This window comes from Acanthisitta chloris, unplaced genomic scaffold, assembly GCF_000695815.1.
Source record: "Acanthisitta chloris isolate BGI_N310 unplaced genomic scaffold, ASM69581v1 scaffold4625, whole genome shotgun sequence".
NCBI classification, from domain to species: Eukaryota; Metazoa; Chordata; class Aves; order Passeriformes; family Acanthisittidae; genus Acanthisitta; species Acanthisitta chloris.
The window spans coordinates 1-12072 of record NW_008674147.1 but is presented as its reverse complement, the minus strand read 5'-3'; the positions used below and the strand labels follow the sequence as shown (position 1 = coordinate 12072).

General features: G+C 44.7%; 1 protein-coding gene across 1 annotated transcript in view; it reads left to right on the top strand.

Annotated features, from left to right (window-relative positions):
* Nucleotides 1–11750, top strand: part of LOC103802695 (dedicator of cytokinesis protein 5-like) — a gene marked incomplete at both ends in the record, with an annotated part of 22496 nt that extends 10746 nt beyond the window's left edge. The window contains 11 exon segments of the mRNA XM_009075213.1: nucleotides 165–276; nucleotides 1332–1402; nucleotides 2797–2903; nucleotides 3455–3591; nucleotides 4279–4374; nucleotides 5464–5562; nucleotides 8159–8253; nucleotides 9454–9532; nucleotides 9755–9855; nucleotides 11102–11160; nucleotides 11596–11750. Of these exon segments, the coding sequence (XP_009073461.1) occupies nucleotides 165–276; nucleotides 1332–1402; nucleotides 2797–2903; nucleotides 3455–3591; nucleotides 4279–4374; nucleotides 5464–5562; nucleotides 8159–8253; nucleotides 9454–9532; nucleotides 9755–9855; nucleotides 11102–11160; nucleotides 11596–11750 (1111 nt within the window).
* Between the last annotated feature and the right edge of the window lie 322 nt (nucleotides 11751–12072).

Below are 12072 nucleotides of genomic sequence, written 5' to 3'. Positions count from 1 at the left end.
AGGAAATTCCTGCCAAATCCCCAATGCCACTTCCACCCTCATGTCTTTGTGGAAGGAGATTGCATTAAGATATTGTTCCCCAGACTAAAATCCTGTGGAATCAGCTGCTGTGGCACTGCTAGCCTGGATGGATGTGTGTAACTAGCCCTTTCTGTTCTCTGTAGTGTCTATGGGAAGAGTGAAGATGGGAATGAATTTAATGATGCAATACGGAAACTCTTCCTCTCCTTCAACATCCTCATGGACAGACCTTTGGAGGAGGCTGTCAAGATTAAGGTAACCATCATTTCCAGGGAGAGAGATAACGGCTTTTATGAGATCAACTGGTAGAGTTGGGAAGGGGCTGGGCCAGAAAGAGGAACAAGCTCCGAGGCATGTGAAACCCCTTCAGATGAGTCACAGCTCTGAAGGGCTGTTTTAATGGGCTGTGTGGGGCAGGAAAGGAATATTTAAACCCTAAAGTTTATCACATAAAGAGCAGAACTGAGGCTTTGCTGAAAAACCATCAGCACTGCAAGGGTGAGAGCTACCAACCAGTGAAGGTGTCATCTGCCCCAGTGTGGAAAACACTTCAACCCAGCTTGAGAATGATGGAGATAGAAATGTTCACCTCCTGCAAAAATCAATGTACTGCTGGGAATTAAAGCTATGAAAAAACAGGTGGTTTCTAGATGTATCCTGGATTTTTATACTTGCTTGTTCTTCAGGTGTCAGCTGTATGATGAACCTCGTGCTGATGCTCCGAGGAGCAGAGCAGCCATGCAGTGAGGCTGCTGAATTGCCCAATGCAGTGACCTGCAGGTTGCTGCCTTTATTTCCACTCTTCCAGCCAACATGCCTTTCTCAGTTTGAAGGGAAGATGATTGTGAACTTTTAATTAGCTCTTGGGTGGTTTAAAGCCCAACTGTGATTGTCATGCAGTCAGAGGAGCTGCTGGCAGCAGCCCTGGAAGATCTCAGACAGACCTGGAGTTGCTGTTGCACGTAGTTGTCTCGATGTTACATTTATAAAAGCCTTACTACTGCCTAGATAACTTATTCCGGCTAAACTAGGCAGGACAGAGCCAATTTAACTGCCCAGTGCTTTTTTGGTCAGGCTGTAAGGTGCTTAACCCCCAGGGCTGCAGGATGTTTGCAAAAATGAAAGAACTTATCCATGAATCCTTCCTCCTTCAACTGTTCCTCTCTGCACTGCAGATGTGAGGTGGTTGGAGATCTTTGGTTGCATAAATCTGATCCTAAGCCAGTTCCCTATTGGTGTTCTCATATTTTCTGTTGGCAAAAACTACTTGTGCCATGTATGTTTCATGTCCTGGTTCTGTTCTCTTGCAGGGTGCAGCCTTAAAGTACTTGCCAAGCATCATAAATGATGTCAAAATGGTGTTTGACCCTGTTGAGCTCAGGTAACCCCATGAAGTTTTTGTTCCCTATACCCAGCTCGTCTGGTGGGGAGAATTTTGGCAACTTTGCTAAAAATAGCCACTCTAGTTGTGATGTGATGATGCAGATGCAGATGCTGTGCATGAATTTGAGGAAGTACTTGCAGGGCTTTAAAGGAAGTTAGTGTAGTTCAAAGGAGTTTGTGCATTTCTACTTCTCATTCTGGAATTGTTTCAGGCCAGGCTGGACAGGGTTTTGAGCAAGCTGGGCTCGTGGAAGGTGTCCCTGCCCATGGCAGGGGGTGGAACTGGATGATTTTTGAAGTTCCTTCCAACCTAAACCAGTCTGGGATTCTGTGACTCTCTGACTTGTCCAGGTGCAGAACAGTGTAAATGTAGGATGGGAGAGGTTGGAATTAAGAGCTTTATGATCCCTTCCAACCCAAACCATTCTAGGATTCTTACAGACACCTTGAGATTCTACTGAAAACCAAAATTTGAGGACTGGGCAGTTGAGATGTTTTGCAAGTTTGAGGTGAACTGAAATGTGTGGCAAAGGCAGAGCCTTAGGTAGGAAACCAAAAGTATTTATCCAGGGAATTCACAACCCTGTGTGGATTGCTGTTCTTTTGTATTCATAGCTTTGCCCTCAACCTCCCAGCTATGCTCCTCATGCTGACAGAAATAATTTGCTTGGAAACAGCAGGCAGACAGCAAATGTCCATGGAATTTAATTCAGTGGAATCTCGGGTTGGAATGAATCACCACTCCTGATGAAAGGGGCATCTGCAAGGATGTGCTTTTGCTCTTGTACATGTTTCAAGTTGCAGCAATGGCTGCTGAAGCTTTGCAAAATTCCACTTTCACTTTGTATGAATTCAAGTGTGATTGTCTTTGGTGGCACTGGGAGGGCAGAGAGTATTGTCTGTTTGGAAGTTCTTATGGTATATCTAGTGTGTCTTGGGATGAAAGCTTCATTTCAAGAGGTTTAAACCTGCAGTTTGTGAATCCTGTTCAGTTCTGCTACAAGTCCTGGGCTAAGTTTCTTAAAAAGCAGTCAGGGCTTTGTGATAATTTTTCTGGAGATCACTTGGAGGTAACATGTCCACACCACACAGAGACAAAACTACTTGTCTTCTTTATTGTGAGGGTGGTGAGGCACTGGCACAGGTTGTCCAGGCTGGTCCATGCCTGGGAGTGTTCCAGGCCAGGTTGGATGGGGCTTGGAGCACCCTGGGCTAGTGGAAGGTGTCCCTACCACTGCAGGGGGTAGCACTGGATGATATTAAGGTCCTTCCAACCCAAACCATTGTGGGATTCTATGAGTCTGTGTCTTGCTCAGGTACAGGACAGTGTAAGTGTAGGATGAGATCAGGTTGGGTGAAATGCTGACCATGCCCTTACTCTGTGGTTTGCAGTGTCCTCTTCAGCAAGTTCATCCAGAGCATTCCTGACAACCAACTCGTCCGGCAGAAGCTCAACTGCCTCACTAAGATCGTCGAGAGTGACCTGTTCAAACAGGCTGGTAAGTGGCACATAGAAGTCTCTGGATTCTGCATGAGGCCACAGACCCTTCAAACAAAACTGCCTTGCACGTTCCCATGTCAGTCATCAGTGTTAGTCTGCCATTAAATCCATCTTTAGAATCCTCCTTGCCATGGAGGAACTGAAGTGGGTTTTGCTATTCAGTCTTTATACAGTGTCCAGTGCTGTGGGATCCTGGTCCAGTGTGTTGGTTTGGGAAGAGGCAGAAGTGGACTGTGCTAGTTGATCAATATACATGTTATAAATTAGGAAGCAGGTTTCAATTAGATATTAGGAAGAAAATTAGGTGTCCCTGCCCATTGGGGTTAGAACTAGATGGTCCCTTCCAACCCAAACCATTCTGAGATTCCACCTAGAGATTATGACTCTGTCAAATCTCTTAGTGGGAACCCAAGTAGTTTTAAGCATGTTTTGGTGTCCAAGATGAAGTTAGGAGCAGAAACCTCCTGTGTGCTACCCATGTATACTGAATGCTGAAGAACCTCCTGAGACCAACCTGATGTGGTGTTCTGTCTCTGTTTGATGTTTCAGAATGCAGAGATGCTCTTCTGCCCCTCCTCATTGACCAGCTGAGTGGACAGCTGGATGACCATTGCAACAAGCCTGACCATGAGGCATCCTCACAGCTGCTTAGCAGTGTCCTGGAGGTCCTGGATAGGAAAGATGTGGTGAGCATGAGCTGACCAGGGTGCAAATTCAGGTTACTTCTTCTTTTGAGAAGAAATGTTCTCAGCTTATGCTTTAAAGAATTAGGAAGTTGTGATGTTTCCAGAACTTATGTTGCTTTGCTGTGTAGTTCTTTGTAGTAGCTGTGACTAAGAAGGAGCCAGGAAAGGTTGAATTAGTTGTTATCACTATAGTACTAAGAGCAATTACTTCCCTTTCTAGGGACCAGAATGTTATCTCAGTTGCTTTGGTGACTTGTTGAATAATTTGGAGCAAGTCATAAAAGTAGTTGGTTTCCTATTTTCTCTGCTATGAAGTAGGAACAGTGATCCCGATTCAGCCAGGAGAATGCACTTCCCACATTGCTCATGGATTCTTAGCTGCTGTGAAAAGACTAGTTTGAACTGAAGAGCTGCTCAGGGAAAACAAAGCCAAGTCAAAGCCCAGACTGAGCTGAACTGAAGAGCTGCTCAGGGAAAACAACGCCAATGAAGCTGGCACAGATCAATTAAGCAAACTCTTGACCAAGTGACCACCTCCAGTACTTGAATCAATTGCTCATGTGCTTAAATCTCCTTTTTTGCTCCCATAATTGCAATTAACCACTGTCAGGGCAGTCCTCCCACCCAGGGAGCTCTCTCTAGAGCAGTGTACATGAAGAATGGTGTCTCATTTTCCTTCATCCCTAGGGTCCCACTGCTTTCCACATCCAGCTGATCATGGAGCGCCTGCTGAGGAGGATAAACCGCACGGTGATCGGCATGAGCAGACAGTCTCCACACATTGTGAGGACCTTTGGCTTCCTTCCCTTCCTCCTTTACCATTTCTCATAGTGGAATTGATTCCCCTGGGAGATTTCAGTGTGTAGCAGTGGTTTATGAAGTCATCCTTCCTGCAGGGCTTCTGTGCCACTCAGGCATGGCTTTTGGTGGGTCTCTGAAGCCAAGGGATTAGGGTATAAATTGTCCTCCTGCAGCTGCACACACTGCTCATTCACTGGGGGGTGATTTCCAGTGCCTTTGGGCCCTTGTGCAGAGGATTTGGGTTCAGTGAAGTTTCTAACACACGAGGAGGGAATCTCTGCTGGATTTTGTCACTTGGGCTGAGCAGGATTAAATGCTGAAGAATGAGTATTTCCAAGGGGCACTTCTAACTGCTTACCTGGTATTTAGCAAGTATAAGTATCTAAGAAATAGTAGAAGTATCTTAGAAATCTAATATATAACTGTGTATATACTTATATTTATATCTAAGAAAGCATAATATATTATCTGGTATTTTATTCTGGTATTTTAGAAAGTATAAGCAGTTGAGATGGTTTAATTTGCCCTGAATTTCATGGACAGAAAGATGGAAGAATCAAAATCTGGGCATATTTCTTATTTTGAATACCTGTAAAGTCACATTAATATGTCACCCATGAGAATTGCAGGTGACTCTGCTAAATCAGAGAATCAGTTGGGTTGGAAAAGAGCCTGAAGATAGGATGAAATGCTTTGTGTACATCTAAATTCTTTGTTTGGAGGATGTGTCTCTCTTGCAGACTGATCACTGGGAAGGAAGAAAGCAATAGCCAGAGTTCAGGCTTGGATTTTAGGGAGTCTTGCCTGGTTTAGAGGACTAAAGAGTCACACAGAGTGATGTCAGGACATGGCTAAGCAGGGCTGTGATCAGTGCTATTTGATGAGACAACTCTGAAAGCATATAGACTCATAGAATTTTAGGGGTTGGAAGGGACCTTACAGATCATCTAGTCCCAACCCCTGCCCTGGGCAGGGACACCTCCTCACAAGACCAAGATGCTCAAGGCCACACTTGGAGGTTACAGTGCTTGCTACAGGCAAATAACCTACTGTTTTGTTCCCCCTTTGCAGGGTATTTTTGTGGCCTGCATGACAGCCATCCTGAGGCAGATGGATGACTTCCATTACAGCCATTACATCGCTACTTTCAGAACCACACAGGACATTGTTGTAAGTCAGTCTGTCTGGGGAATTAGCTCAGGCCACAAGGCATCAACACACAGGGCTCCTGAAAGGGCATGGCAAGTTGTTGGATTCACTTTGGGGTGATTAAACTGTGTCCATCAGCAGTGATTACTGGGCTCCTGATGCCACAGCCCCTGGGGATTGATTCATGCCACCCTTCCTAGGTATCACAGTGACTGTTGCAGATTCAGTAGAGCCCAAGAACAGCATTTATAGTGTTGAGTAAAAACATGTTTAATGACTGTTTAAGTCAGGAAGCATAAGAGTAGATGAAGATGAAAAGGCATAGCATTTCCCCTCTCCCACACTCACTGTATCTCTCTGTGCTCCTCTTCTCTTTTCTGATCCTTTCCCTCCTCTCAAGTTTAATGAAATGCTCTAATCTTGCTTTAGTGAGCAGCACTGCAAGTACTTCGCTCCGTGGTAAAAACTGTGTACAATTCGTGTCCCCAAACACTTCGGATATTAAACCAGGTGTAACATTGTTTGATGGGTTTTTTGAGGCCCTTAAAACTAGCAGCTGTGTCCAGTTTTTTCTCCAGACTCCCCAGAACAAGGTAAAACCAGTGTTTAAACAGGACTTTGGTGCATGACACAGCAACTACTGCGGCTTTTTTGTCCCCTTAATACTTGCTTGGCAACTGAGAAGTGCTTGGTTATTTAAATAACAGCTGGGGAAGAGCCTGGAGTTGTGTTTGTCCTGTGTCAAAACCCACCAGAAGGTTTGTAATTTATTTTGAAAGCCACGGTGATCTCTTTTTCCCCCACACGCAGCTGGAGTTGCTCGCAGTCTGTTGAGCAAGCTGAAGCAACACAGCCATCTACAGGTCACACTCTGCAGCTGGGCTTAGAACTGCTTTGCGTGTTACCCAAACCATTCAGTGTGGAGGAAGAACAAAGCCAAATCAAACAGGTTCAGGAATTCTACAGGTGTTCAGTACATGAGTGAGAAGGTTTTCAGGAGGGATATGTAGGCACTGTGTCTGAGGAAGGCAAAGCTGAGGGATGTGGGGAAAAGGTGGATTCAAGGCAGAGTTGAAACAGATTCGTTGTTCAGTGGGACTCAATTCTGACTTTGTTCTGTTTCCTGAAGAGCAGGTGAGTGAGTAGGAGACCATTGTGTAACAACCTCAAGGTAAGGTTAAACAGGTGCTTCCAAAGCTCAGCTTGCAGGTTGGAGCTGTCTTGTTTTACCATGTAGTTCTGCATCTCCTGCTTCACATGGGAACATTCCCTTTGTCTGTGTGGCTGCATAAACCTCCTACATGAAGCCACAGCAAGAGGGTGAATTACATGGTTATTCAGTTAGAATCATAGAAGAGAATCCCAGAGTGGTTTGGGTTGGAAGGGACCTTGAAGATCATCTAGTTCCAACCCCTCCATGGGCAGGGATGGATTTAAACAGGAACTGATCAAAAGTAACAATTTCTAATCTGTTTTTTTAGAATCAAACCGACTTTTTTGTGCTAGTGTAGTTGTTGTTCATACCAATATATTTTGTTTTACCCCGGTAATTGTTTTTGATGTTGATTGTTGAGGTTTATTTGCTATGGTATTTTCAGCCCTGGCTTTGCATCATTACTTGCTTGGTTTAACACTGTTAGGAGTTCATTCATACCTTCAAGGTGCCCTGTGTGTCAAGTCCAAAGCTTTCCATCAAGCTCTGATTTAATAATGCCTAAAGGTTTTTTACTGAGGCAGCACCAAGTGCCCATTTCTCTCTCCATCATGTCACCTGCCAGTTCTTCAGAGCACACTGTTCAGCTCCACACAAGGGTTTTTGTGATGACTGTTGCAAGGCAGTGGTTTCGTCTGTGACCTTCTCTGTGTCCCTCCCCTTTTTGAATGCTAATGTGCTGTCGTTGTAGAGAAGAGAATTGATTTAAGTGCTCCTAGGTAGCTTTTAAATCTGGAGAGACCACAAAGTAGAGATCGATATTCTTGCTGTTACCTTCTTTTGCTCATCTCTTTTCCTTCTCATTCTGCAGTTCAACCTTGCCTTGCTCAAGTCTTAGGTCTTGTTTGGAGAGTGTGTAATGAGTCTTTTCTCCACTAATGCTCTAAAGCACATCTCTCACACCACGTTTACCACCTCTCTTTAAATGTCCTTCTTCAACTGGACCAGAAAAGACTTAACTAATTGAGCAAGTGAAAATACACTCCAATTTCCATCTTTGTAGCAGATCCTGCTGTTTCACTGTCAACAGTCAGAGATTTGGAAGCAAGTCCATGAATATTGGGTTTGCTTTTTAATCCAGCTTGGGCATCATAACTCCTTCCAACACAGCTTAATTCAAAGCAGCCAGGGCAGATTTAATTAAACAGATCAGCATGTGCTGTGGAATTATTTCTCCTGTGCAACTGAATGGATGAGATGTCAGAAATAATTCAGTTAGTGGCATATACTCACACAATGAGAGATCCTTCTAGGAGGAGTGTATTGATTGCTAGTCAGTGCAGTCATTAACCAGTGCAAACATTTGCATCTCAGGGAATCATAGAATCATTTCCCTATGTCTTTATGTGCAGAAAGAACTGCCATATGGAACCTGATGGGCTGTGGGGTTTATTTCTCCAACAGGACTTCCTGATGGAAACATTCATCATGTTTAAGGATCTGATTGGAAAAAATGTGTATGCAGCTGACTGGATGGTCATGAACATGATGCAGAGCAGGTATGGAGTCAGGGCTATTTTAAGTCTTGCTTTGGAGCCTTCCTGGCTCTGAGAGGAGAGTGACTCACACCAGGAGGCTTATTTTCCTTGTCAGGGTAGTTTAAATTAGATTTCAGTAAATTGTAGTTCCTGTGCATTTCTCTTGATGGAACTGGAAATCCTTCTCCTGCCCAGAGGTTCCCATCAAGCCCTGAAGTCTTTCATCCAGTCTTTAGCTGCTGTAGGGAATGGCAGCATAAATCAGAGAAGCCTTTTTGGTTTCAATTCTGAGGGAATCACATGGCAAACCTAAAGCTGGAGCTGGCCCTAAGTGTGGTGTGGGGTTCAGTGTGCTGGACTGTAAGCTAGACCTACCCAGCTTCACTTCTGTCCTCTGCGGTGTACCTGATTTGGCCTTGTGTGAGTCAGTCTGTACAACTGGAGTGGCTTGGGCTTGTAATATCTGTGCAAGGTAGCAGAGCATGGCCAAAACCTGCTATCCACACCATGGGAGAGCCTAGAGACCCCTAAGTTTGCTGCAGGATCTACAGAACTGGGGAAGGACAGCAAGCAAGCATGGCAGCATCCTGTTTGCATGGCAGAGTCATCTGACCTCAGCTCCAAAACAGAGGCAGAGTAACCTCACTGTGTTGTAGTGGGGCAAGGACATGGAGTTGTTCGAATGGTTCAGGACTGAGGATGAGCCGAACTGGAGAGGAGCTCCCAGGTTGGAGAGATAAACAGATTAGATGACTCAAAAAGCGTTTTGTTTTTCAGCTGCCTCCAGTCAAGGTTTCTTTTGTTCAGAATCATTCAGGTTGGAAAAGACCTCCAAGATCATCAAGTCCAATCTTTGGTCAAATCCCACCATTCCCACTAAGTAATATCATAAAGTGCCATGGCTACTTGCTTTCAGAACACTTCCAGGGATGGTGACTCCACCACTGCTCTGGGCAGCCTGTGCAAATGTTTAGCCACAGTTTCAGTGAAGAAATGTTCCCTAATATCCAACCTGACCCTCCCCTGGTTCAACTTGAGGCCATTAAACCAAGGAGTAACTTTCCCTGAATGTTCCTCTGCTGGGAAAGAAATAGATTATAGAGGAATTCCTGCCTTCTTTGGGAGCATCTCTCCTGAGCTTGCCTGTAGGAGCCCTAAACCCAGATCTGCAGTGGTATTTATTTCCAGAGCCTCCTTTAGTTGATGTTTGTATCTCCTTAGGGTTTTCCTCCGGGCAGTGAACCAATTTACCTGTGTCCTCAACCATACCTTCCTGGATCCAGCAAATTTTGAACTCCAGGTAATTGTTCCATTGTTTCTGGATTTTCTCATAGACTCCAGACCTGAAAGGCACGAAGAACAAGTAAATCCCACTGTTAACAGCTCCACGGGTCCCTGTTGGGTCACCTCCTTGTTAACACTTACATGGGAGCAAACAGCACTTGGGGCTGTGCAGTTCTGCTGTGCTGGTTGTTGTTTTTCCTCTGGTTTCTCCTGTTTCAGACTTGTTTCTCTTCCACAGCTCTGGAACAACTATTTCCACTTGGCAGTGGCCTTCCTCACCCATGAATCCCTCCAGCTGGAGACCTTCTCCCAAGCCAAACGCAACAAGATTGTCAAGAAGTGAGTTCACGTTTCAAACCTCTCAGGTCTTTTTCCTGCTCAGTTGTGCTGTTCCAGTTGTCCCTGTGCAGCCTCAGGATGAGAGGAGTTGTGCCAGGGAAGTGTTTGATGGATGGAGGATAAAGGGGTGACCAGGACAGGTGTCAGGTCTTCACCCTGTGGATGTCTAAGTCTCATCAGGCACATCCTGAGTTGTTTGAGCTGGACTTGAGCACCTTGCCAGGAGATTCTGCCCACTGTAAGGTCTGTAGTAGAGCTTTGCCAGAGCTCCCAAAGTTGCCTTGTGCAATTAATTCCTCAGCCTTTAGATAAGGTAGGTGAGAAGAATCCTAAAAGCCTTTCAACTTTTTATCACAGAATCACAGGCTAGTTCTGGTTGGAAGGGAACCCTGGAGATCATCGAGTCCATCCCCCTTTAATCCCCCACCTTTGCTTTTACTGAGAGTGAGACCTTCAGAGCCATCCATACCCCAAAAATAGCAATTTTTAGCAACTTGGCCAAATTAACAGACACTGAGCAGCTTTTACTTGTGCATTTAGCTGCAATCAAGTGCCTGAATATCTCTTGAGGATGTTGACATAGAGTTTCGTTAGGGCATACATAGTTCATGGTGCCTTTTCCCTGCAGTACTAGCTTCAAGAAAGTTGATAATCAACTCTTCTTGCATTCCCTCCATGTCAGCAGTTAAATCTTTAGGGCGAAATGTCGCGATGGAGAGACGAGACGCAGCTTGATGCAAGCAAGATGTCTGTTTGTTGTTTTCCACAAATACTTAAGAGTTTTCTTGGCTTAGCGTGTTCTCCAGACAAGACACGCTGGAGCCTTGCTGAGAGCAGCCAGGCCACTCCCCGCAGAAAAACATCAAATGCAGCAAAATTCTGGGTGGTATTGCAGTGCTGCAGGTTTGTTCTGCTCTCAGGGACTCTTCAGGCCTTGTCAGAGCAGCCCATGGCCTTTTGTAGGTTTGCCATTGACTTCTTCAGCAATATTGCAAAGGTAATTTCAATGCTTAGGCCTTTGTCATTGCTGAGAGCAGCCAGGCCACTCCCCGCAGAAAAACATCAAATGCAGCAAAATTCTGGGTGGTATTGCAGTGCTGCAGGTTTGTTCTGCTCTCAGGGACTCTTCAGGCCTTGTCAGAGCAGCCCATGGCCTTTTGTAGGTTTGCCATTGACTTCTTCAGCAATATTGCAAAGGTAATTTCAATGCTTAGGCCTTTGTCATCTTGTAATACTTTCTTTCTAGGTATGGAGACATGAGGAAAGAAATTGGCTTCAAAATAAGGGATATGTGGTATAACCTGGGTGAGTTTCAACTGAAGTCTTTATCCAAGCTCTCAAGCTGAGTTTCAGATCCTTTATTTCTGTATCAAAGCTGTAGATGTTTAATGTGGAGAAAGACACAAGGCTCAGCGGTTTCAGCGCACAAAATCTCTTCTCCTGTCTCTGTGAATAGCTGATTTTTCACCATTTTAGCTGCTGAGACAATTTCTTAGAGTCCCTATAAAGGGTGTTCTGCCATAGAAAGGGCAAATAGAATATTTAAAAAAGCCTTTGTGATTTGTAATTGAGTTCAATTATTTTCTTGGCCTATCCCTGAAGTTTGGAGCTTTAAGTAGTTATTACCACATAAAATATACACATTCTAAGCAGAATGTTTGTGCTTCGTGGTCTTTATATGAAACCTCTGGATATCCAAATCCTGCAATTAGGATTTATCTGACTCTGATTTTCTTGCAGGTCCCCACAAAATCAAATTCATTCCAGCAATGGTTGGTCCAATGCTGGAGGTAACTCTGGTCCCAGAGCCTGAGCTCAGGAAGGCAACAATTCCTATCTTCTTTGACATGATGCAGTGTGAGTTCAACTTCAGTGGGAACAGAAGCTTCTATATGGTAAGGGCATAACACATCTATACTGTATATGTACATGGATAATGCAGTGGGATCTTCAGTACTGGTGTTCCACAGTATCCACTGGGCAAAAGAAGAAGAGAATATGTAACCAAAACCCAATAAATCCCCACCCAAACCAAGCTTTGTACCAGTTGTGCCAAACCCCTTGGGAGTTCACTGTGTGGTGGTTTGTAGGAGACAAGACTCTGCAGTTTTGTGTCTGACTATAGCTTGGCATGACTTGCTTGATCACTGAATTCCTGTTTCATCTTTTCTTGCACTTTGGTCATACAAGTCCCATGCAGTGCTCCAGGCTGGAGAC